Source organism: Melospiza melodia, chromosome 9 (genome assembly GCF_035770615.1).
Source record: "Melospiza melodia melodia isolate bMelMel2 chromosome 9, bMelMel2.pri, whole genome shotgun sequence".
NCBI classification, from domain to species: domain Eukaryota; kingdom Metazoa; phylum Chordata; class Aves; order Passeriformes; family Passerellidae; genus Melospiza; species Melospiza melodia.
The window spans coordinates 28,278,212-28,305,220 of NC_086202.1; the positions used below are offsets into that span (position 1 = coordinate 28,278,212).

Consider the following 27,009-nt stretch of genomic DNA (forward strand, 5'->3'; position numbering starts at 1 on the left):
CAGACAGGAAGGAGCCACATCCATGTGCCATAAATGTTACTTTGAGCAGGTAAAGAGACTGGCCTTCTGCACCCTGCCTGTCCTGTGCTCCCTCCAGCCATCCACAACACCCAGGGGCTAAGGAAAGGGTCACAATGAGGGGCACTGTTCACTTCTATCCCTACTGCATATCCCACAGCCAGAGAGGCATCTCTCCATGTCCTGGAAACTGCAGCATTGTGGCTAGAATATAGGAAAAAAAAAAAATAAACACAAAGCTATATCGCAAATCTGAACGTTGGATTCCCAGTACAATAAGGGTGAACAGCATTTGGCTTTTAGGAAATTATGGGTTACTGTCAGAAGACAGCTTTGATTTAAACTCTAATTGGTTTGGTTCAGGCTTGTGTCCAAACCTTTTAAAAACCAGTTCAGTTAGAACAGTTAAAGGAAGTACTATAGGGTTTACTGCACTTTTTCCTTTAGCAGTGAAATGTTTTGACTGGAAGCAATTAGAGTCAGGAGCCTTTTTTTATGACATGCATATTCAGGCCACAACACTGATCCCAATGGGATCAGTGCAGCAATAAATGTGGTGGGCACCCATTGTTTATTCTCACTCCAGAGTAACTGGACAATTTTACCATTAGGTGGCACCAGAGAATATTTGAACATTACCAGGAAGGACCATTGGAACTGGGACAGTCTTAATTAAACATAGTCCTCTTTGCTATGCATATGAGCTCTTTAATTACTAACTAGAAGTGATACACAGCTCATCAGAACTCAAGTTGCAGCTACAGCCATGATTTATTAGCAAGTGGCTTTTAATCATACACAAGAAGTATTTAACATGAAATTGCCATACAGTTGGATTTAACTGAGATGAACGGCTTTGTGGGGTTTTATTTGTCTTACTGAAAAGAAAAATATATTTCTGCCCAGACAATTCCAAATGTGGGCTGTTAAAAGAGACCCTTTCAAGAATCCCTGTGCATATCTGGTACAATTCCAGCAAGGTCTATGAATAATTTACTAGCTAATGAGCCCTCTTCTGTTTATGAAATAATACTCTTAAGAATAATAAGGCAGGACATAAGCAGTAGCCATATGTTTCTTCTCAAGTTCTAGCCAGACAAATGACCTGAAAATTGCTGTTGCAAGAACTTCTAAAGCATATGGCTAAGTACAGGGAATTTGTTAACTTCTTGTGTCAGATCCAAGAGTTTCTAATTATCAACAAAAGATGGCATACCAACCCAATTACTCCTGATATATTCCAGTCAAAGACAGATTCCAAGTAACCATAGCTGTGTGGGTGTATGTGGTTTGAAATAACAGGAATCACTGCAAATTTAGTGTAAATAAAAAAAGTAGACCCAGAGATCACATCCAGACAAATGTGTCCCAGTGTGCTGAATGTACTTTCAACAGGAAGCAGGAATTTTTAGGCATTCTACCAACGCTGATTTCGAGCCACCATAAACTATTAGGGAGTACATTTACTTTCCAGCTCTACAGAAAACTCCAGCAACAGCTTATTTCATTTGTCAGAGAGGAAAAGAACTGTATCTTTCTTACATAACAAAACAAAAATATACCATATAGTTGACAATTTTTTTAACTGTTAAATGCAGATTTCTTTTAAGACAACATCCTGATCCAGCTGGATAAACACTAGGACACTGGTACATTATGCATATTGCTGATACATCTGACTAAGCAACTGAGTCCAGTGCCATGTTCTCACTCACAGGAATCCTTACCCCAAAGCCCTGGACACAATGTGCTTTCATACCATGCCTGCATTATAGAATCTCCAGCCATTCTACTTGACAGCAAGATGGAAAAGCGATGATATATTCACAACAATGGAGCAGAACTCATAAAACCTCTAGGGGAAAAACATGAGGAACCCATTTGTACATTAAGCAATATTTCATATTCATACTGAAATTTATTACATCACTATAAGAGCCATATAAACTGTCAGGGATTATTCCCACTGTACTGGGTCAGTGTGTCACTCCAGGTCAGCAACTGCATATTCTTCACTAAGTTCAGAATGTTTCTGGGTTAATTTTTGTTTTAATCACACATCTTGCAAGGAAGGTGAAGGTCCACAGGTCATTTCATGCTGTGTTTATGTTTGAATTCAGCATGTTGAAAGTCACTGGTTAGGTCCTTTTGTATTTAGCTTCCAGTGACTGACTGTCCAAGGTTTATGGCAATAAACATACAAAATGCCATCAGCCATCCCAATGGCTTTCCTCTCCACAGCCCTGCAGGCACTTCTCAGACCTGGCTTCTCTTGGGTTGAGCTGCTCAATCCAGAGCAAATTCCATTCCCTACACTGCAGAGCTCTGGCTTGCTCTAGGGGGAGTAAAGCCTGAGTAGAGGCTGCTGGAGAATCCCTAACAGGCCACTGGCTGAGCAAAAAACCTGAAAGAAACCATGGCACTGGTGAGGAGAGTAAAAACCCTGCAAAGCCCCAGAACCAACTCCTCTTCCTCAGGATTTCTAGCCAGACTGGTCCATTCCAACAAAAGTAAGCAAAATCTGTGGAAAATGATCCCCAAATACTAACAGACTAAACATTAAAGTAACTGCATGGGCAAAAGATGTGTAAGAGTCTAGAAATGCAATCTTTTCCTAATAGCTCAAGTTTCACTTGCATGGAAGTGAAAAGTCACCAATTTAACTAATCCTTCCTTTATTATACTGTTTTTAAGAGTAGTACCTGAGCTATAAGTGTAAAAATAGGCTGTTTTTAAAAACACACCCTGATCTAGTTAATGCAAAGAAAACAACAAGTGAAAATTCACATTTTGGACCTGCCTAAATTTCTACAACTACAGTAGAAAAAGATCCCAAAAAATGCAAAAAGTAATTCTGAAATTTGCTCTGTCCATGCTATCTCAGTCTACATGATATATTTCCCCCAAACACAAGATTAAAACTAAACAGTTGTTCCTTATCACAGCAAATAATACCTGGCACTGTTCATAGGCATTTCCAATATTAACCCACCTGTAAACCAAAGAAAACATTTTCTCATAGCTCAGGAATCACAGTGCCACAGCAGCTCATTTCTAAGACCCAGGAATGCTGCTTGTGAAACTTAACCTGGTGTGAGCACATGGAAGCTTTTCAATGATTAGCCATTGTTTTATCAGCTCTGTGAGAGAAAAAGATGAGTTTTCACCAGAATTCTAATGATACCTAACTGAAAAAGCTACCTCAAAACCAGAAAAAATATAGATGAAAAAATATTAACAAATATAGAGGAAAAAATACTAACAAATAGTATTAGTAGCCAACAGGTTTTCCTAAGTGCCATCATACAACTTTTTCCTACTAAAGTGTGGGAAAAGTGTTCAAATGCCTGTGCCCCCAATTAAAAAACCTACTTATAAGCAGGCAACAACCCACCTTCCAAAACCCTATTCCTCACTGCTTGTTATGTTCCACTTGCCATGCTTTGTCTCTTTCAGGCTTGTGTATAATAGTCAAATACAAATTTTTATCTCCTTCTCATGCCATACTTTTGGGGATCATGCTTTACTCCTGAAGTGCATTGTTTCACATACCACTGCTGGAAGCAGCACTCCCTTCCAGCAGGAATTAAGCAGACCCATGAATTCAGTCAATTAAGCCCATTGATTTGGGTGATTTTGTTTGTACACACGAAGCCAGGTTTAAGCACCATAGTGAACAATGCCTTTCTTTATCATCCCACAGTGTCCACAATCATCCAGCTATGCTAATATCAAGGTATGAATGTACAATCAGTCAGCCTGAGCTACTTCACAATTGGGGCCATAGAAAAATACTAATGAATATATTTATATAATAATGTATAAATATTTTTATATATAAATATAAATACTAATAAATGTATGTGCCCATGGTTTTGTGGTATTAGCCAAACATTGGTGCTGTGGTATCGCCAGGTATCTGAACCCTGCCCTCCCTCGCCTCCTGAGGCACAGGACATTGCAGGTGTGTCTCTGGACCACTACACTCTGCAAGGAGGCTCAGGAAGTCTCTTCCCTACATCAGTGCTCAGCATCACTGCAGTAGTTGTTCAACCACTGGGGGAGGATTGCCTGTTGTACAGTATTTTTTGATTTTTTTTTCAATACACAATGATTAAGTGCCTTTCATCTTCCCTCACCTCAAGCCCTGCATGCCCTTTGCCACTCCAGAACTTTGCAGTTTGTTACAGAAAATGGGTTCAGGAGAGGTGCAGATTAGTTAAGGGAGCATCATTTGGAACACAGCACCTGTGCAGAATCCCTTGGGCTGCAATATTCTCAGATACACCTCATAACTGAGAGCCCTCACCTCCCTGCTCTTACATCAGCCTGCAAAAATCACAATGCTCTTCCCAAATCCAACAGCTCCTCAGGCACGATGGCTGTGTGGAATAGCATTGCTCTTATCAGTTGAAATCCCTGCCGCACCCGTTTGGATTGATGTAGCTCAATGCTCTCAGCCAGTGCTTTTGCACTACATTCAAAAGATTTATTTTAAATGTCCCAACAGAGTCAGATAAGACACACTCGGCCCATTTCAGCATAAAATGCAAAACATTCTTAGAGCAAAATGCGCAAAACTCCCACAACTATTGAAGTTAATAATTAAAAGGCCTTCCCCTAGGGTTAACCAAGTCAAGTTAGTTATTCCTCTCATTTAAAGTGCATGTACTAGGACCAAAAAGGAAGACTGTTGGATGATTTTGCATTTCATCCATGCAGAGCTGTGCATTACAACCACATACAGAAATGCAATATGCTTTCAGAAAAGCACAATATTGCTCCATACCTTGGCATTTGTGACATAGTGCAGCAAGGCACATACCTTGAAGCCATCCAAGCCTCTCAGATTGCTACAGAAGACATACCTGCATAGCTGAAACTGCCCTGGTGACTGCCCCAGCTTACACAGCATGGCTGTGTACATTCACACAGAATGTAGGCAAGCTGCACATATAACAATGCATTTACAACCTTACTTGTACTTCACACCTGCTGTATAAACACGTTTATACCTTACACCTATGGGGACTTGTGACTGGCAGTCCCAGCCAGCCACTTCTCCAAACAATGCTTAAAAAAGGCAAATTTACTTTAATCCCAGTGTTGGCCTCAGCTTTGCAGGAAGACTAAACCATAGCAAAAGGTTACATTCTCCCTGTATAAGTGCTACAGTAAATGGCCACCTTTAAGTGATCATGTTCTGAATAAAATCCATTCAGGACTGTGTGCTACCCTGTGCCCACTACCATCATCCTGTTATCACCTGACTCCTTTTTTGGGGAAAAAAGGGCTCTCAGTCAGGCAGCCCTGCTATCTTGGCACACTGCTGAAGGCAACAACAATTATTCCAGAAAAAGATCATTAAAATAAGTGCTTAATTTTAGAAATAAACACTACATTACAGCATAAGTATTTCAGATTATTCTAAAATGCAACAGAATCTTCTGAAATCTCAGGCTTTTCTTTGCTCTTTGTAGCCTATTCATGCATAAGATAGAGAGCATTCATACACAATTAATCTTGCTAATGAATGCATTTAGAAACATCCTTTTTTTTTTAAGGGCGGTATAAACATTTGCCCAAAAAATAAAAAAGCACAGGATTTTTTTTTTTTTTTGACAGCAACTCTTAAAAAATTAGCATACTAGCATTTTGAGACTCAGGTATTCATTAGGCAAACTGAAGCACATGCTTGATGGCATTATCAAAGAGCATTCACTACACTGAGATGTCTGGATCAAATATTTATCTGTTTCATGTCCAAAGCCATTTACTCCAACATATCTGTGTGAAAACATCCAAGAGCAAAATGTATTCCTACATGTCCACTGGAGTTCTTGGATATTTACAGTCACTGACCTGACAAAACACTATTACAGACTTGTTTTAGGAATGTTATTCAGTCCTTTCAGTGCTTCCTGTCTCTGCCTCTGTGGGCTAGTAAACTTGACTTAAACAGTTTGGTTACATTAACCTAGCTTTCCTTGCCATTACTATGATATTTTTCTTTCTTGTGAGTACTGTGAGTCATTTCCTTAAATCTTTGCTGGTTTGGCTGCAGCCTTCAGGATAGTAGGAACTGCCAATGCTCCTCTTCTACTCCTGGTTTTAATTGTGCTGCGTGCAGGAACCATTGCTCTATTAGAGTAGATTTATCTGTTTCGTTGAAACAATTACATTTTTCCCTAATGCAAACCATTGAAGTTCAGTTGTCATCATAAACTCCTCAAAGCCATATGAAGTTCTAGGTGTGGACAGCCTGAACCCAGTGTTTTGTGACTATTCTGACAAAACCCCTGCAGATGAGCAGCAAGACTTTAGAAACGTGGCCATACCACTGTATCCTATCATTTATTTAAATAGAACAAAGTCTTTACACCTAATTATATAAAGTCTAACACTACATTCTAATGCTCAAATACTCCTCTGTATATTCCTAGGCCTTGGGCAGAGGAAAAGACAAACACACAAAAAAGGAACAAGAAAACTCAATAGGCGAAAGACCCGTACAGGGAGCCCCTATGGTAACAACAAGAGGCAGAACAGAAAACCACCTACCTGCAACCCCAGAACCAACATCCAACTCTCCAAGGCAGGAACAGAGCAAGAGCCTAAGAGCCAGGGAAGATCAAACCAGGACTGACTTCTGGGCCAAGCTTAAATGGAGCTCCTGAGCTCATGGGGAGAGGGTGTGGGTGGGATCCAGGCCAGGTGGGGCTGATCAGGCAATTAAAGGCTGTTAATTAAAGCCCTGGCACTGCAGCAGAGGGGCTTCCCAGCCTTCGAGGATGAGTAGCTGTGAGAAATAAAAACAGCCATGTTCTAAGTGCTAAACAAATCCAGGTGCTTTTTACAGACTAGTGACTCAGCAAGTGCAAACAATTTTATAATGAAACCACATATGAAACCTCTATGAAAGAAACAAAGTAAAACAAGAAATCCTCCAATCCCGTATTTTGTTCAGTTTCTGATAGATACCCAAAGCTAATCTCAGTAGCTATCAGCCTTTACTGCTGAAAGGGAAGTACATTAATTACTTCAGCTATTATATACAATATGAAAGCCTTGAGAGATTGAAGGAGTCTCTGCAGTGTAAAGGAGAGTTTTTTCTTAGTTGAGGGACTACTCTAATAATTGAGTAAATCTTATCTGTTGAGACAAAAAGAAGAACAGATTTTTTGAAATGTATCACTGTTAAATGCAGCATTTTAGCTATGCAGGATGGTAAGAAGGATGTACACTCCATCATACCCCAGTAATAGGAAAGAAAAATAACCAGAATATTCCTAATAAAGAAGGTTGATCCATTTGGAATCTGAATACGGAAAACACTTTTACCTATCTGTAATTTTATTTCCATTAGTTTTGGAAGAAACCGAGAAAAACTGATTCAATATATATGTATTTTAAATCAAAGTATTAACTCCAATTGTAAACTTGTATGAGAATTTAGTTCAGATACCCTCTCCTTAAATAAAACCACTTTTTCCTGTTTGACACTTCATGTGAGTGGAATAGAAAGAATTTAATACACCTAAATATCACCTGTGAAGGCTATAGTGTAAAGAGGCAAGTTTCAAAACAAGAATATTTTTTTCTTAATCCAGGAGAGCTTTCTTCCAGTAGCTTCTAAAGATGAGAGAACTTTTCTTAATTAAGGAAATAACATGGTTATCAAGTTTAGGGTTTAGATTATAAACCAACTTTTCCTTATTTATAGATTAGCAATGCCGTTCCTTTGACAGCAATGCAGGATGTTGACATTTGACATGACAAGGAGATTGCCAGTGCAGGATCATTGCTCTCCTCCTTTTGGTTCTTTAGAGTGCCATACTCAATTCTAATTCATGCTCTTCTTCATTAGTTGCTCTCCTTACAAATATCAGTTTTGTTTTTCTAATTGGTAATATTTAAACCTCTCATTATAGTGTTTTCTAATTAGATTTAGAGTGTGAACTATGGCTTTGCTTCTGAGAGCCAAAACAGACAGGTTTTGCCCTTGCCAGAAAGAGCCCGTGCCATTTCCAAGAGTGAAAATTCCTGGACTTCTGAGTCTTGTACATTTGTTTCCAATTCTCCTAACATTTCTGAAAAGACAAGGTTCGCATAATCCATCTGTTGAAAAATCTTCCAGAGATTAAGATGTTTAAAACTGCATGGCTCTAATAAATAACAGTGTATATATAAGGTTATACAGCACATTGAATGTTACCAAATGTTAACACCTCATGTGTGATCAGTCAGACTTTTAAGCTGAGATCCAATGCTTTTCTGCAAGGTTCACTGAGGCTGTATTTATTTCCCTACTCATTCTCACAACTATTAATGGCTCTCTTTAAATCCTTTGGTGATGGGTGAGGTTCCAGAAAACAGAAAAAGGTCAAATGTGGTGACTGTCTGTAAAAAAGGCAGGAAAGGAACCAATAAATTCCAGACTAGTCAGTTTAACTTCTTCTCCTAGAAATATTCTGGAGTAAAAAAAGTAATTGGAATAGGTAATTGGAATAGGTAACCTAATAACAAGAGTCACACACAGCAAGTATGGCTGTGACAAGAATAAATTCTATTAGACTAATGTGCTACTATAACAAACCAGGAATGTCTGTAGCACGGCCATAACTCCGGACTTCAGCAGAGTTTAAATCCTATTTCCTGTAACATTCCCATAACATACAGCAGAAGTTGTCAATGAAACAAAATGTGTAATAAGCATCCCCACTCAGGACTGTTGTGACCATTAGGATGGAAGGATGTATTAAAATAGATATTCTATCCTGGGCCCACTGTGTTCTGTGTTTCACTGATGATTCTGTGAGAAAACTGACAGGATGCTCTAAGGGATGTAAAAACTGAAGCTGCAGAAGTACAGCATTAGTGCAAATAGATGTCAAAAACCAGGAACACAATCTTTCAGAAAAACCAGGATCAAACTCATTTGGGACAAGACCAGGAGACCATGCTGAGCAGCAGAACTCAACACCAAAACGCACCAAAGAACAAATAGCTGGACAATGGTATTTTCAGAAAAGGACCAGGGAGTTACAAGCCAGTAATGCCATGCAGACAGGATAAGTACTGGACAAAAATGAATATTCAGGAGTACAGGTTGTGAGGCAGCTGGTAAGATCATGCAGTTCTGTCCGGGCCTCAGCTGGGGTACTCCCTTCAGTTTTGTGCTTGTATTTCAAGAAGGATGTAGCTTACTAGGGGAAGAGTTTGTTGCAGACCAACAATACAATACAACCTCTGAGAATGAGCTGAAAGACTTAGGAGTATCTAGCTTAATGAAGGTAACTATTAAAGATTAATCAATGCTAGATAAAAGTATTTATAAGCACCAAAGTCTGATAGAAAGAAGAAATAATTCATTCAATGTGTCCATGTTGGACAGGACAAAAACTAATAGCTTTAAGTTGCAGGAAGAATAATCCAAGTTACTTATTAAAGGGAGAAAATACTTCTTGATGGTAAGTGAAACACAGGAATTTCCTGGATAGGTCATGAAGACCTCATCATGAGAAATTGTAAAGGAGTGAATAAACAAATATCTATCAGAAATGAATTCAGCATACTTAGGAGATGAACGAGATAACATTTTTTGTTATCTCTTTCAATCTTTTTGGTTTATGGTTCCATAATTCTGTATCACTAAAAAGATTATTCAGAATCTCTCTGCCCTTTCAGTTAGAATTTATCTGGGGAATTTCTAGGAGTGGAAAAGTTTCTGTAATGGCTGTGGAAGACATTTTATTTATTTGCTGGTGGGTGCCCACTACTTTAGAACAGAGTAAGACACATTATATTATTCTGAGAAATTTAAGTTAATGGGACTTGTTTGGGGAATATGGTATAGCATCATGAAAACACAAAATATTATAGGCTCTTACTTCTGTAAAATAGTGAATGCAATAAAGCCTTTCAAAACACCACCAGCATTAATTTTCACTAGCAATAACCTCTCCCAAATAACAAACCCCAACTTTAGCACTCCTCCTAGAAAAGCATTTCTAGATACTACAGATGATGAAAGAATCTGTGTGCCACCTTCTCTTTCCCCACCCTCACTTTGCAGCTTTCCAAACCACCCTTTCTGCACCCACCTCAGGGAGTTACAGAAAAGAGCACTTTGCTTCTTCGTGGTGCTGTGAAGTAGAGAAATTTGAGCTGAAGAACAACAAATAAATGCAAGCTCTGCAATACAGACCGTGCTGTATAAGGGTAAGTTACACTGTCAGACTCTTTGTTTATATTTCACTTCTCCCTCCTGGGCAGACACACCCAGCCATCAGCCCCATGCACATCCAGTGATGCTCCCTGCATGGTGACCCTCACTTCTCATCCCCAGGGCCAAGGGCAGAGCCACATCCTTCCCAGGAGAGATCCTGCACTGCTCTTGGTGTGGGGACTTTGTGCAGCCCCAAATATGTGGGACTGATTGCAGTGGATCACCCAGTTCATGAAGTTGCTTTAAATTCCACTATTTCACCCCAATGAATGTGGGCTCTGCACTGAGTGTGACAGTGAAATGTTCTCCTATTCAGTGATGCTTTTTCTGAGATTTGCAGATATTATGTGTGTGTGTGAGGTGAGGGAAAGAGACCAGGAGGAAAAAAGAAGGCAGAGAATGTAGCAAAATAGACATGGTACACCAGAATGAGAAAGATCCTGTTATTCTTTTCTTTGATCAAGCTATTGGCCCCAGAAAAAATGTCCAACATAAATTATATATGCCAAAGTCAACTTCAGCTGATGTTCTTTCTAGCCATTTGATTTTGTATCTGCCAACTTCCACCCATTTCCCCAATTTTATCCACATGTAATAGTACGCAGCCATTAAAAATGTGTTTTTCTACTTAGTTCAAGTTTTCTGTGTAACAGGCATTTTATTCTTCCCCTGCAATATACTAGGAAAATAAAATGTCATTTATTCAATTGAAGTGGTAGAGTACTGAATTTAACTACCAATAATAATGCCTAATGACTATAACCTTTTAAAAGCATTCATATGGATTTCAGGAGGAAATCAAAGAGTTTACTTCTGATTTTTTAATCTAAAAGCATGTTAAGAAAGGGTTCCTTTCAGCAAATAAAAACTAAACTGCGGACAAAATTATTTTTAAGAGGTCTTTGATTGATTATATTATTTTTATGGCTGCTGAAAAAAAGATTACTTTTGGATTCAACTAACTGATGAGAAAGAAGGTTTCTGTGGCTGTGTTGAAGGAATGGATAAGACACAAGGAAAGGGACCTCCTACACTGAGAATCTCTGACTGTAAATCTCACTAATTTATGAGTGGGAAATACCCAAATAATTGTTTTGCTCAGAGGAGCTAAGGACCTGTAGCTGTTGTGGATTGTACCTGGTGCTGTCAACACTCACCACTTGTGAATATTTGGATTGTGCAACTGACAGGTCCTGGCATCCAGGAGACACACACGTTGTTTTGGTAAGGACAATGTTCACTTTCCCATCTACCAGAAGGAAAAAAAAAAAAAAAAAACTGCTTGATGACTATAAACTTCTCAACTGGGAAGGAAAAGACTTTCAGTCTTTCCTGAGACTGCCCCTCACACCTATAGTGAGATCACACTACAAGAAAATATTAAGAAAAAGGGAGATTGCACTGTTTTCAAGACCTACATTCATATTTTGTTCTAGTGTTTTTGACTTTAGGCACTTTATTTCCTGGGGCCATGGGAAGTATCAGAGGACCTTGTGAGCAGTGTGTAGTTACCTGCAAGCTGCTGGCTAGCATCCACAGAGGCTGAGAATGCCTCACTCCATGCACGTAATGCACAACTGGAATCCTGGGTGTTGTGGAATTCATACTGTCATGGAACTGAGTGGGAAATATGTGAAAACTTGGAAATCCCAAACTGGAACTTGGTAAAAATGAGTGCATGTTGAGACTACGTCCCTGGATTTACCTGGAGTGCCAGCAAATCTCCTCACAAATGTTAGCATGGTCCTTCAGGCTGATGTTATCAACGAGGTGAGTTCACTGTCACATCAGTTGTAATTTTGTATTGGCATCCAGAGTGCATCCTGGTTTGGAAATGCATGGATGCTGCAGCTCAGGAGGAGAGAGGCATCTGCAGCAGTGCAGGATACCTTGAGGGGTTCCAGACCCAATGCTGCTGGATCACCTTCTACCTAACAGACTGGAAACCAGCAGAAAACAGTGATCAATTGAAGCAGAAAGCTTTTGTTGGCGTGCCTGGTGTGTAACGTTTTGCGTCAGAAAGGATTTCTCTGATTTAGTAGAAACAAAGCAGACCCAAAGAGAGTGGCATGTCCATGCTTCACTCTTTGTCCAGGTGCTTTGGACAGTCACACTTGGGCAGAGATGGGCCTCCCGGGCAGTGTCTGGCTGAGGGAACAGCAAAATGCCACCACTGCCACCAGGCCAGTGTGGCAGCTCATGCTGATTCCTCTCCACCACTGCATACTTCTGGGCTCAAACTGTTTGCACAGCGGCATGAACTGTGCCGGAGTACATCCAGCTGGGATTCTGGGTGTGGGTAAAAGCAGTTCTGCTGGAAGGTGAGGGATGTGTAACCCAGTCTCTTGAGGTCCAGCAGCACAAGGCACTGCTACCTCAGGAGAATTCGTGCAGCGAAACGCCCGAGCGGGGATTCGGGGCCCTGCCCGGCGGGAGGGGATGTGCCAGCCGGGGCACCACGGCCAGCTGGTCCCTGCCGCCCTCACGGGCGGGATTCGGGATCGGCTCTGGGCACGGTGCGGCTCAGGACCGCCACTCAGGGTCGGGGGTCGCCGGCTGGCAGGGTGACCCCGGCTGGCACAGCCCCCGGCTGGCACAGCCCCCGGCTGGCACAGCCCCCGGCTGGCACAGCCCCCGGCTGGCACAGCCCCCGGCTGGCACAGCCCCCGGCCCAGCTCCCGCGGGCGGGGCGGTGCCGCTGGGGGCGGTGGCATCTCCCCTCTCCTCCCCTCTCCTCCCCTGCCCTCCCTCCGCCCTCCCCGCCCTCCTGCGGGGCCGCGGCGCTGCCCCCTCCCGCCGGGGATATCCCCGGCCCCTCCCCGGCGGGCGGCGGCCCAATGGAGGTGGGGATGCTGTGCGGGCTGCGGGCGGGCTGGGGGCGCCGCCGAGCCGCGGACGCCGCCGGGCCGGGGCCGCGCTCACTCGGCGGGGAGCCGCGGGCAGAGGCGGGCGGCGCCGGGGCTCGGTGCGGCGGCGGCTGGGATGCGCCGGCCGGGCGGCTCTGGGGGCAGATAGCGTCCCGCGGCGAGGCGGCCGAGTGGGGCCCGGGGCGGCGGCCGCCGGGCAGCGCCATGGCGGCGCAGTGCGACCCGCTGAGCGGGTACCTGCCCCAGCCGCTCTCCGACCCGGGCTCCAACAGCGAGCGCAGCGCCGACTCGCCCGCGCCCGGCTCCGAGGAGGACTCGGCCGGGCCGCCGCGGCCCCTGCACAGCCCCGAGTGGGGCGAGGAGCGATTCCGGGTGGACAGGAAGAAACTGGAGGCCATGCTCCAAGGTGAGGGCGGGAGCGGCGGCGGTGCCGGGGGGCGCGGGGCGGCGGCGGCGGCCGGGAGCGGCGAGAGGGGCCCCGGTCCCCGCCGTGCCGTGTCCCGGCTCCCCTTTCGCCGCCGGAACGGGATTCCCGTCCTGTCAGCCCCTTCCCCGGTGCTGGACGCGGGCCCGGGTCGGCGGGAGCCCCGTGGGCCGGTCCGTGCTCCGGGCGCTGCCGTGGCCTCTCGGGCCGGGCAAGCGGCTCCCTGTGCCTTGGAGCGGAGCCGAGCGCCGGACAGCCAGATGCCGCTTGGGGCCGGCCCTGGTGTCGTGATAGTGCCGCTGCCCGGCCCCGCGGGGCTCGGAGCCTCCCGGTCCCTCAGAGTTCCGTCCGTCGGTGCGGAGGGGACATCCCGCCCGGGCAGGCGCTGCGGGCTCTCGGCTTTCGAGGAACAGCCCAACTCCCAAGGAGCCGCCGGAGTCCCGGCCGGAGCAGCGGGGATGGATCCGCAGGGCTGACAGCGGCCGTGGGACCGGCTCGGCCCTTGGCTCCGCCGTCTGGCGTTTTTTTGAAGGTTTTTTTCTTTCCTTGAGGCTACATATTTTGTTCCAGTATGTTTTGAATTATCTGCTCTCAGTGGAAGTTACGTAGGCAGCTTTTGACAAAACAGGAGTAGTAATTTGCTGGTTTTGTTGCTAAAGAGCACATGAGTGGGTTTGAACCAGCTGAGGATGCTCTGAGCGGGATGATTCCCTCGGGCTGTTCCCGACTGCCTGCTCTGAGGAGCCCGTGAGAACCGAGGTGAGTTTCAGGCCTTAGAGTGTCAAATCTCAGGGTGTGTCTGGGTCAACAAGGAGAGACGGTGGTGGCTTCAAGAGGGCGCTTTTCCCTTTGGAACTAGTGTTTTGTAAACATTTAATGTTACACTAACACGGTAACTCACATATTTGTGTGCACTTTCAGAAGAAACCCTTGACAAATGTTTTACCTGGACCGTCACAGAGAAGGCGTTCTGGTCACTTACTGGAAGCTTTGGGTGCTCCCTACCTGAGCATCCCCTGTCAGGGACCTGCCTGCCTCCTTGCAGCAGGGGAAGGGAGGCTGTGGGAGCCAGCAGGAGAGCAGCACTGGTGAGCTGGGTTGGTCACTGAAGAGCTGCGGTTTGAGTTGGTGACTACAATGATTGGAATTTTTTTAATTGAGATGGTCTCTCCTGGGGGCGAGTTAATCTTTAATCAGTTAATACTTTAGAGCTAGTAGAAAAATCTCATTATGTAATGCAGTAAAGAGAAAGGAATTTGGAGAAACAGAGCAGCGACAACTATTTATAAAGATGTGCTCATCAAAAGTGTCTGAAAACCAAAACCACATGGGTATTTCTGTGTAAGAAGTGGTAGAGAAGGGTCAAAAGTTAGAGTTCTGTAAGAAGATGAAGGTTGCCTTAACTTTTTCCTCTAATAGCCAAATAAATTTCCATTATCTCATCCCTCACCCAGTCCTTTCTTCTACTGCCTGAGGTAGTAAGCATGAAGGGATAAACAAACTCCCAAGCAGAAGACAAATACTCTGTAGGTTGTGTGACCCAGTAGTAGCCAGTGTCAAAATGTAAGATTTTTCTTTGCTCCTTTTTCAAATTTTATTGCTTACCTTTGTAAGAAAAATAAAGTATAAAGTAAAAAGTATATGAATGATAGAGCATAGTGAGTAAATACAAGCAGAGTACTGCCTGGTTTTTGATGTGAGGCTACTGTATGCTCTGTCTAGAACACACATTCTTCTGGTGATGGTTTGAGGAGGATTTGTATCAGATGTCCTTGATGTGATGGAAAGTTTATATTGGATTTGGAAATAAGTGGCTTTATGTGAAAATCTGAACTGTCTGGCTTACTGTTAATGAGAAACTGTTTATTAGGAAACAAGAAGCAAACAGCAGTTCTTCATGTGAGAAAACTGAACTGTTTGGTAAACATTTTGTCAGTTTCTGTCAGTTTCCTCTCTGTGCTTTACAAGTATTTGTCTCATCTCTTGACTTACAAGGACCTCAAGCACCAACCAGCTCTGCCAGGGAAAGCATCATGAAGCCAGATCTGTACTTGCTACCCAGGAATTCAGTCAGCTGTGCTGCTGATTACAAGCCAAACTTGATTTTATTTTTTAACTTCTCCCACCCTACCCACCTTTTGTTTGTGTCCGTCTTTTGGAAGTGAAGCTTTGACTTGCCCTATTAGGAAAGTGACAATGGAATGGAAGCAGTGTGAATCATCTCCAGGAACAAACGTCTGTTAGATAGTTTGTAGGATTGTGTTCCCTATGTTTTTTAATACCAGATCCTTTACTGGAAGTTCTTAAAATATGCAGAAATTGCATCATGGAAAAGAAACATCTTTTCAATCCAAGTGATGAGTGGATTTCTTATTTCCAAAAGTTAGCCAATTTTTTAGGCTTTTTTTTTTTTAATTTCAGGCTGGTGTAAATACAGCTTTTTATTCATATTAAATGCTTAAAGGGTCCTCTTTTGCTTTTACTAGTTAGCTTGTTTACATTTGGGAAAGTTACTTTTTAAATGATAAAAAAACTTAAAATGTCTTCTCCTACCACCACACCTTTCTTATATTATGGAAGAGTGAGAATGTATTATCTTTAATTCAGTTGTCTTTACAGCCAAGTCTGAAGGAGCATTTGTTGAAGGAACTTATCAGGAAATGTTCTCATTCTTGCTTGGGGGTGCCTTGGTGGTTTTTTTTTCCCCTCATCAACATCTGTTGTTTACTGAACTAATCGTGAAATGTAAGAAAAACTATATGGGAGAAAGAATAAGCAGCAGCTCCATGTTCAGCTCAGTGCTTCTGTTACTTCTTGCATTGCTGAGTTTTGATATGTGCTGCTGCTGTGGTTATTTTCATCTTTCCCACAGTTTGTGGGCAGTTTCCCGAAGGCCAGGGCTGATCCCAGCAAGGCTCACCTGGGAATATCAGCCTCTGCAGCTCATCAGGGGAATGGGCCATCTCCCTGTGAGATACAGAATAACTGCAGTAAGTGCTGTTGCAAGAGCTCTCAGTAGTTCTCTTTCAAAAAAAGAGGAGGTGCCGGTAGTTTGCTACCAGTTGTATCTGAAACAGAAATCTGAAATCAAATCTGACTTGTGGTGCCAAAAAAATTGATAGGTTTGCGGATGCTTCTGCTATCTTTTTTTTTTTTCCTCCCTCCACTTTAAAGTAATTGTATTGTTACTTCCTGAACGGTTCTGTTTCTGGAATATCAGAAACTGCAAAAGCTGTGGTAAACCCCTTGCCAATAAGGACTGTTTTTTTCCTTGTGTCCATCTTTGTGTCACTGTTTCATTACTTCATGCACGTAGATGACTGGAATTGTGTCCCATAAACAAATCTCAGTATTTACAGTGGGATGTAAGCTCTCTTATGCCTCATGTCTTCATCAGTTTTTTGGTTATTATTCTAGAATATTTTTTTTCCTAGGAGGCCAATATGAGTAAAACAGATCAACTTTTCTTTTCAGCAGTGACAGAAGATGGTATTTCCTAGTAGCCCAATTAATTACACCTGCTCTGCACAAATTCTGGTTAATGCTCAGGTGACTTCATATTGTAGGATGATTTACTCAGTGTGTGAGTGCCTGTTACCATAGGAGCTGAATATTATTGTCAAGAGGCAGAACAGTACACTTAGGAAACTGTCCAAAAAGTATAATCTATCAGCTGATGTTGCAGCAATCAGTAGGCTTAGACAAGTTGGCCATGAACATTGAAAAAAACCCAAACCAAAGAAAGCAACACCTTTTTTTGCTTGCGTGGTGTGTCTCATTCTTGGTTACACAATGTTATGCCAGTCTTGCATTTCAAATAATCCTCTTTCTTTGTCATGTTCTTTAGCAGATGTAGGGGTTTTTTATGTGGTATGTGTGGTTTAAGCACTCACAGTTAAATACTTTTTGACTTTATAATGTACTATCACACGATAGTAGTTTGCTAAAAAAAACAAATCCGTGCTGTTTTTAATAAGAGTCTAAATCTAGCAATGGTGTGTGGGCCCATATTGTATATGGCTCTTTCATTAAAGTACAAAACTGTGCTAGTTAAAAATCTGTATTTCTTCACTTTGTTTTGTATTTTTTTGTGCATCATCTTTCGTTTTGAGGACTCCTCAGGGTAATTTTACTCAAGGATCTAAAACTATATGGGTGGTGGTTTTTTGTTCGTTGAGATTTTTTTCCCTTAGGAGGTAATTCAGCATTTGCCTATTTTTATTGATAAACAAGCACATGGAGAAAAGCACAGACCTGCATGCCCAGCAAACTCTGAAAAGCACCCAGTTTGCTCTAGAGCTCATCTTAGAGAGCAGGTTGTGTTGAGACCAGATGGACACCTTGGAAAATAGCACTGGGTATGGTGCTGGCCACATTGGTTATGTCACAGGTCAGCTGGACTCAGCCAGAATTAGAGGAATCATGTAAACTCTAGCGATAATAGTGGATCACTGGTTGCTCTCCAGGCAGGAAGGACAAAAGTGCTGTAACAAATTCAGCATGAGCAGTCAGTGAAAGCTGCTCATTGAGGTGTCCTTGTGTAGCTCTGTCCTGCCATTGCAGTGTTGAGAGAGCTCTCCCCCATCCTACTCCCTGTTTCATTGCTCTTTGCCTGCCATGGGGAGCTAAAAAAACGCTCAGCTAGTAATTTTCTGCCCAAAACAACCCCTGATTTTCTTAGGGGGAGGTGACCTGTTTGATTAGATAACTTTTTTTGCATGGTTTAATCCACATGAAACTTACAGTAAGTTGTTAATTCCTTTGCCTAAAGGTCACCCAGAGACCATTGTCAGATCTTGATTGCACTTATGCAATGCCTCTTTCTGATGTCTGGATGATAACCAGCTTTTGTTTGCTGATCCATCAGGTGAAACTTGTGTTTAAACAAGTACATTTTCCCTGCTTAATGCGTAACTGCAGGAAAGTTTGCTTGAGTACTTTTCATAGTCTTCTGCACTGGTTTGTTTCATCTGCAGAGAATGAGAAATCGATGCGTGTGGCAGGCAAAGCTTGGGGGAAATGGAGTGGGGGGAAGAAAAGCACTTTTATTGGAATGTGCTAAAGAACACAGATATTCTAAGTAACCCAGGCTTCTGCTGAATGCTACAAACAATGGTTTTATTAGAGGCTGGACCCTGAAGATACACATTTTGAGCAATTTGGCTGCTTAACAGGCAATTGTAATGTTCCTGTGATGGTGCCTGTGCAGGGAGGGCAAGTTCCATGTTAAATTTATTTTGGGGTTTTATGTTTAGATGGCTAAGCAGCAATTACTGATATTCCCCTGGATTTTTTTGTGTGTGTTTGTGATAATGGTAGAAATCTGCCCAATAAAACTTAGTGTACTGTGGTCCTTCAAATAATTAGTGTACCTTGCTTGCAGCTGAAGTTAAAAATACTCAGAGTGCTGGCGATTTATACTCCTGTTTACAGTTCCCATGTCCGTCTTGGAGCTCCAAGGGTTGTGAACTATGTCTTATCTATGACCAGATTTGTACTGAAATATCTTACTCTTTATTTTAGTAGGTCCTAACCACAGTTGCTTTTCCTAGAGGAAGAAAATGTTGGGTTTTCCTACTAAATTGTGAGATTTCTGTTGGTGGTTTTTATTGTATTTTGTTCCTTGTAATGTGTCAGCATAACCTATACAAGGACATAGTTGTGGGGAAATTGGAACCTTCCTAATAGCATTTACATTTGGTTTTTAACTTATATGTAGCAGGAAAAAAGAATCCAAGTTCTTTGTCAGGTTTTCAAATCCCCAAAGTGCTGAATAGTCTATTTCTACAAAAAATAAATACATGAAATGAATTTGTGTGACTTGTAGTTCTTGCATTCCACTATTAACAATTGTAATAATACCACTTTCTCAAGTTTCAGTGTTCAAGTAATACAAGGGACTATCATGGTTTGGCATGAGCTGCTGAGTTAAGTATTGCTGGCTTGCACATTCCTGTTGGTTATATTGTAATCTTTACCTCCACTGGAAAATATGTCCTATTTTGAGTACTCATTTCAGACTCTTGGCTTTATGCCTCTCAAACAATGAAACATGCTAGTTTTCTTTAATTTCAAACCTCTGTGTCAATGAACTAATAGCTTTTTTAGAAATATTTTTTACAGTAGTGACTGTTGCTGTGAAGACTCTTTGGTGACTTTGATGAACTTTGAGCTTAAAAACTGGTGTGACTACACGAGTTGGAGTTCAGCTACAGAAAATACCCACACCTAATAAGCTATCTGTAGGAACAAGCACTTGATTTAAGGTTTTCTTTAAGATGCTACCTATTAATCAAGGGTAATTCTAAAACAGTTTTGACTTAAGCAGTTGAAACCATTCTTTGACCATAGCCTCAGCTCTTGTTCAGTCTTTGTTTTTGTTTCTTGCCTCTGGCAAAGAGCAGAATTAGTGTATTGCATGAGGCAAAGAAACTCTTCATGTGTCAGTGACTTTTATAGCTGATTTATGTCAAGATATCTGCAGTGATATCCTCTTTACTGGAATAAATAGAGTTAGAGTTCTATTGATGTTTTGAAGGAACACTCCACAGTGAGAGTGTTATCTCACTAGATAATACAGTCCAAGGAATCTGAGTAATCAAAAAGTTCTCTCGTGTGTGAAAGCAGGGTTTGGATATTGGGTGGAAAAACTCTTGATGTCTCTGCAGAAAAAGATGGGTGTAATGGATAGGGGATTGAAAGCAAATCTGAAAACAAATCCCTAACTGTGAACACTAAGTGTCTGGATAAGTCTCTTGCCTGGTAGCATAACTCAATGTAATTTTTCTGCTCAAGCCAGATTTCATGGAGGGGTTGATGGGCAGGTAGCAACACTGTTCTGTCCCAGCTGTTCTCCTGCTGTGCAGCTCTGCTGAAGTTACAGACACCAGGGCACAGAAATTGGGAAGGCATAGGTGTGTGCCTGCAGGACTGTGCCAGGAGAACCTTCACTGGGAGCCCATGAGTGTGGTACATCCCTGAAGCTGCTGATGGTGATGCACGGGTGCAGACAGGTGGAACTGCAGGGCTGCAATCTCCCTGAAGCTGGAGAGGTGTGGTGGGACAGCTCTGGGGACTGGAGTCCTTCAGTGCCAGGGTCTGTAGGGTGCTCAGAGTGGGATGCTGGGGAGAAGGTGTTGCCTTGGATGTGAGGGAGTGGCAGGATTGCAGGGAGCTCTGCCTTGGAGCAGCACCAGCCATGTAGGAGTGCTGGGTGGTTTTACAGGTGGATGCTGCAGACCATCTGGGTGGGAAGAAGCAGCACAGGAGGCCTTAAAACAGCTGGAGGGAGGCTCCTGTTTGCAGTCAGTCCCCATGGGGGGGTTTAACCCCTTTGTTCTCTGCTGGGACAAGAGCCTGGCAGCACACAAACCATGGAGGAAGTTTCTGGAATGCATTTTGTGACAGCTTCCACACAGGTGATCAAGGAACTGACAGCAGGTTTGCTGGGATTTTTTCTCACTTGCAAGGAAAAATTATTCATGAATGTGAAGATGGAGGGCAGCCATTGAGAGGGACCCTGGCAAGCTGAAGAAATGGCCCAAAGGAATTCCATGAAGTTCAGCAAAAGGGAACATGAAGGGCTTCTCCAGGGAAGAAAACTGTCAGAGGTTGGGGCCTGACACTCTGTGCTGCCCTGGTGAGACACATCAGGAGTGCAGGGTCCAGCCCTGGTTCCCCAGTGGCAGGGAGACATGAGCATTCTGGAACAAATCCAGCAAAGGGCCACAGTGCTCCTGAGGGGCTGGAGGGGAGGCTGAGACATCTGGGACTGTTTAGCTTTAATCTTGAGAAGGCACAGGGAACACCGTATCAATTGTGTGTGTCAGGGGATATAGGCAGATGGAGCCAGAGTCTCCTCAGTGGTGCCTAATGACAGGACAAGCAGAAAAAAACCGTCATCTTATGACTTTTCCTCTTTTTGTGAGAAGGAAATAATCCATAGAATCTGGAGGCTTTCCAGTTTTTGCAGTGTTCAGTGCTGAAGTGAGGTCACTGCTGTCTTTTTTGGACAGCAGAGGAATTAAAGAATTCTTAACTACAATTTCAGTTGTTGAGTTAAAATACTAAATCTTAAATTGGGCTATTATATTAAAGCACAGTGTTTATTAATGTTAGGTATTGGAGATGGCTAAAAATACATTTTGAGGTAAATCCTTGATCAAATACCAGTATTAAAAGTAGCAGTTTGCAGCCTGAAGCATTCTCCATAGTTGATAAAATTGTGATTAAGTTAGGGTCAATTTACCTTCCTCAGAGCATTGAGAAACATCTGCTGGGAAAACTGGTCTGTAGAGGCCACCTTTGGCAGTCCTGGTGGGATTGGGTTGTGCTGGCCCCCAGGGAGATCCCTGCAGATGCTGACTGGGTCCGGCAGCTGCTGCCAGGGCAGCTCTTGGTTCTCATGCACAAGAGGGGTGCTGGGGGCCGTGTCTGGCTGCAGATGGTGGTGTTGGGGTGCTGGAGGCTCCCTGCAGCCTGCTGGGTGAGCTGGGACACAGATCTGCCCTGGCAGCACCTGAGTGCTGCTGCTTTGCTGCCTCCAGGCAGCTTTTGAGATGCTGGTCCTCCAGGGATGTGGCTGTGGTTATCTCTGGGAGCCTCCCACCTGCTGGGCTTTGCTGAGGCTCTCAGGGCTGGCCCCAGGGATGGATAAACTCACTGGGTGCTCGGGGCTGAGCAGTGGGAGCTGCCTGTGGGCTGCATGGCCTGGCTGCCCCAGGGGTGCAGTTCAGGGATGCTGTGCTCTGGGTTACACCACATCCTCCTGAGCTTTGTGTTCCTGCTGCTGGTATGTGAGCAAGCTGTGAAAACAGGACCTGGGAGTGCAGCTGGGCTTGGAGCACAGTCCTGTTATCTCTGCTGCTTGGATTCTGTTGTGTAAACCACAGAAGGACATGTTGCTCAATTTATCCTTCCTGGAAGTGTCTTCCTTGCACATGTGAGTGACAACAAACAGGAAATAACTTGTTCTGTAGGGTTCTTTCCCTTCAATCGTGAAAGGTTTTTAAAAAACGTATTTGTAAATGTATCACTTGTGGTGAGAAAGACAATAATAGATGATGCATTTAAAAGGCATGAGATTTCCAGTCATTCTGACTGCCTCCCAAATGGCCAGCTGCCAGCAGCTGTGTCTTGATTTTGGCATCTTGAGATCAACAGTTTAGAAATGCTGTGGAGTAAAGCTCCTTTTTTATTTCTTCTATTAATTTTTTTTTAAATAAATGCCCAGGTTGATATATCCTAAACCTTTAAAGATTAGTTTTTGTCCCATTGCTTTAGGGGCTGTGAACTTAGGGGCACACTGGTGGCTTGAGGAGGTGCTTTCCAGGACACCCACACAATCTGCCATCTGAAGATGTAGTTAGTCCTTGATAAGTGATAGTTTTGTATGCAGCTAAATGTTTTAGCCATTTCTAGAAGGGCTCCAATGCAGCCTGGTAGAAATTTTCCTGGACTGGAAGGAATATTCTCTGGTTTGCTGCTTTGAGACTTTGAAAAAATTGCTTTCTTTACCCCATCTGATTTGTCTGCTGAGGCTTTTCCCAGAGGTAGGAAGCTGGTCAGTGTAGCTGGTGCCAGCCACAATGCAGCTGCATTCCCCATTCTGTTGCAATTCCAGGGCTTGCCTGGCATGTAAAGGTTGCAATAAAACTTGTGAAAAATACTACTTATGTATAAAACTTGATAAACTTGTGTGGAGGAACCTTTTCTCAGATATTAATGTATGAAAATAGTGATTCCCCATTCCTCTTTTGGCTTTTTATTTGTTGGGAACATGTGTAGCTGCAAGTGAGACATGAGCAGTCCATTTTCCATTTACTAAACTTCTCTGCAGGCCAGGTCTGGGAGGCTTTGCAAATCTTGGTTCCATTTTCCCCTAGAACTGTGTGATGTGAATCAGGTCTGTAAGAATGGGTTTCGAGGAAAAATAAGCAGCAATCATGGTGCTTATGTGGTTATTGCCAGGCTTGCAGTATGTAGATGCTGAGGAATGTTTATTATACTGGGGTTTTATAGGTGGTACTTCTCCCCCATCTCATTGAAAAGTTTTTCTGTTTTGTTGGTTTGTTTTCCTTTGTGCCTGCCCAACGTGTTAAAAAGCTATGGGTTGATAATTCTTTTAGGACTTTCAGCCCTTCTCTACAGCTGTTTAACTCAAAAAATAACTTCTATTTGTAGGAGTTGGAATGGCACAGGATTTTGATTGGGCTGCTAAGATGTTAAGGAGGTTTTGAAAGCAAAAAACTATAAATAAGAGTGCCAAGGAAAGAGAAAAACAAAGCCTCGTTCCAGATCATTCAAGTGAAATATATCTGCAAGTTCAAGTTATGTACTTGAAAAGATTGAGCTATGTGTTTTCTCACTTACTTGGCACAAAGTCTGTGTAAAAGCTTGAATGATTGTCCATTCTAGTGAAGAGATGACAAGCAGAACAAACCCAAAATACCATTCTGCTGCTTGTGGAACAGCTCAGATCATGGGCTTTCTGTTTAAACTTTGTTCTTGGAAAGGATTTATGCTAGATTTCCTTGTGAGGAGAACTTGCAACATTTTTATAATCAAGCTGAGCTACATGGTCTCCAGTACAACATATCTGAAAATCAGTATTAAGCCAAGTTAATCTGGTCTGAAAGAAGCAATGTTAAAAGATAACTGGAGAGGGAAGTTGGTAACACTAATGATTTATCCTGTTGTTTTGAAGTGCTGCTTTTGTTTTCTGGAACATGTCCTCTTATCTGTGCTGTTCTTAGCTCCCACATGCCAGAGTGGGTCAGGAAAGGAGCACAGGGTGCTGCCTCTGTGCAGCACATGGCACAGAGCTGTGTCCAGCTGGGTCTGGAGCATCTCCAGGGAGGGAGGCTCCACTCCCTCTCTGGGCTGTCCCAGTGCTTGGTCACTGCACTGTAAGGAAGTTCTGCCTCATGTGCACATGGAACTTCCTGGGCATCAGCTTCTGACATTCTCTTGTTCTGCCTTGCTATATAAACCTTTACATTGTTTTATTGTTTTGATAGTCTAAGGTTCCATGATGAGGTTGCCACATATTCCAAAATTTTAAATAGATTTTCACATTTTTCTTTTTTGTTTATAAACCATTTTTTAATTCTGCGTACAGGTGATGATTCTTTTTCTACATTTTAAGCAAACTTTGGTTTGGGGAATCTGTGTTACCACTCTGAATTAGTGGTTTAACCTTTAAGTGTGCCTTTTACCTTATTGCAGATCATTTTGTATGAATGGAGGGCTTTGATTATGTCTATTTTGATTGGCTCTGTTCTGTTCAGTGCCTGCAATAAATTTATGGCTGTTGAATATACAAGATTGGTAACTTAAAACCAAGCATCTTGAGAGATGGAAAAATGAAATTCATAATTCCAAAATAAATATTAAGTCCATTATAAGTGATGCAGTTAAAACAGTTTTATGTTTAGTTACATTGATGTCTTCTGAAGATATTCCCCATGTTCCTTATGGTGAGACTGTATTCCTTGAGGGTGTATAAACTGGGATGCAGAGTAATTAAACAGCTTTGTTGTAAAGGAGTTCTTGTGCAGAGCATTCCACTGTGGTACAGGGCCTTGATGAGTGAAAGATGAGCCATGAACAGAAAGGGGTTAAAATCACCTGTATTTCAAACCATGTCTCTTTGTGTTAAATACTTACATTTAAGTGGAAAAACACACATGTAATTTATGAAATTAAGGATACATTTGCATGTCACCCTTGCTGGGATATGGAAATCCTTTTCATTGAAGGAGTATGAGACTTGGTGTCCCTTTCTCAGGATGTGTGAGCACATCCATGGGTGAGAAGTGCTATAGAGTGGTGAAATATTAAATTACATTAGATGGCCTTTGTTTATATGCAGCTGGAGCAGTTAAAATAGCAATGATTTAAAGAGTCTGGATGTGGAATACATTTTTTAAATACTATTTTATATAGTGGAAAAGAATCCTGGTATGTCTTTAGTTTTTTAGTTAAACAAACACAAGTGCTGTTTTTGCTTAGTAAATTTGCTTCCGGAGTGTGTATAAAATAATGGATAAGAGAGAATCTGTTTCTAATCTGTTCCATGTGCAGAAACAGGGAATAAATTTGATCAAATCTTAAGTTATTTTTAAGCAATTCCTTTTTGAAATAAGAACATTTTCTGCAGAATTTTCTTTCCTTCCTCTGTGTGGAAGACATTACCATCATTAGAGTGCAGAATACATGGACTCTCAATATGTGTGAAATTTTTCAATGCACTAAACAATTGAACATGTAATGATGTTTTTTGGGTTGCTTAGCAGCACTCAGGTTTTTTACTTTAAGTGGTCTTCAGTGACATCTTTAGATTGTTCAGAGACTTGGCAGAAATAAAAGAAGTCATTCCAGTGTTTGAGACATGAGGAATCATTTAAGCTGTGGAAAAAAAAGAGTAGGGTATTGCAAAGTTTTGTATGTATTTAAACATTTACAAAACTTTATATTCTGTGTTCTTGTAAATGTTTGAGGGTAGTGAGAGCTAGAAGATTATTCTGCTGGATTTTAAGTATAGTTTTAGGCGTTTATCTCCTGAAAGATGCAAGCTTAGACAACAGATGAATTTTACCTTTACAAAGGCCATCTAATTTAATTTAATATTTCACCACTCTATGGATGTGCTTCTCACCCATGGATGTGCTTACTCATCCTGAAAAAGAGACACCAAGTCTCATATTCCTTTGACTGAAGTATTTTAAAATTGGTTTATATGTCATTGGAATTATGTTTTCTGTGTTTATGTAGAGAGCCAAGGGTTCCTTGACTTGAGAATATAATGCAAATTAATTAAAAAGTAAAATGCTAATGCACTTTTTTCCCTTAGAAGATAGCAGCTGCATATTTACAGGAATCTTTTCATTGGGTGTCTCTCCTGTATCACTGCAGAGCTTCTGTTGGCACTGCCTTCCCTCCAGGCTTGAACTGCCAGCAGAAAATTTGAGCCTGGTTTTAATAATGTGTTAAAGAATTAAGTGCTGTCAGCTTCGTGCTGCAGCTCTGTGCTGCCTGAGGCTGCTTTTGGTGTCTCTCTCCGTGCTCCTGCTTTCTGCATTGCGTGAGTTGGAGGAATGTTCATCCTCCAAGTGAGCAGTGCAGGGTCTGGCCAGGGCAGGAGTGAGCGAGGCGTGGGAGCAGCCAAAGGAAAGAGTGACACAGCTGCCCCTGCAGGCTGGCCAGAGCACAGAGAGCAGGGCAGCACAGCCAGCACTTCCAGACACATAGGAAACTTCAGAGTGGGGAATCTCAGGGCCCAGGAGGTGAAGGGAGACGTGACTGAGAGGATTATTCAAGTCCAGTAGCTTTGGATGAGCACAGGAGGATCTCCCCATACATTGCACGGCAGCCAGGCACGCTGCCGGGAGAGGAGCTGCTCAGGGCTTCTGTTGAGCCTCTCTCCTGCTCTCCTTCTGTTTGAAGTGTTTCCTGGGAGGAGAGGAGGAGGA

At 42.7% G+C, this 27,009-nt stretch overlaps 1 protein-coding gene across 2 annotated transcripts in view; it reads left to right on the top strand.

Moving 5' to 3' along the window:
* The first annotated feature begins 13,317 nt into the window (after positions 1-13,317).
* Positions 13,318-27,009, top strand: part of BICC1 (BicC family RNA binding protein 1) — an 89,803-nt gene continuing 76,111 nt past the window's right edge. Inside the window, exon 1 of one of the 2 annotated variants that reach the window (XM_063164010.1) lies at positions 13,318-13,519. In XM_063164010.1, the coding sequence (XP_063020080.1) occupies positions 13,318-13,519 (202 nt within the window). Of the gene's footprint in view, positions 13,520-14,160; positions 14,297-27,009 lie in introns of those variants that run through there. The other variant, XM_063164011.1, reaches the window with a different exon arrangement.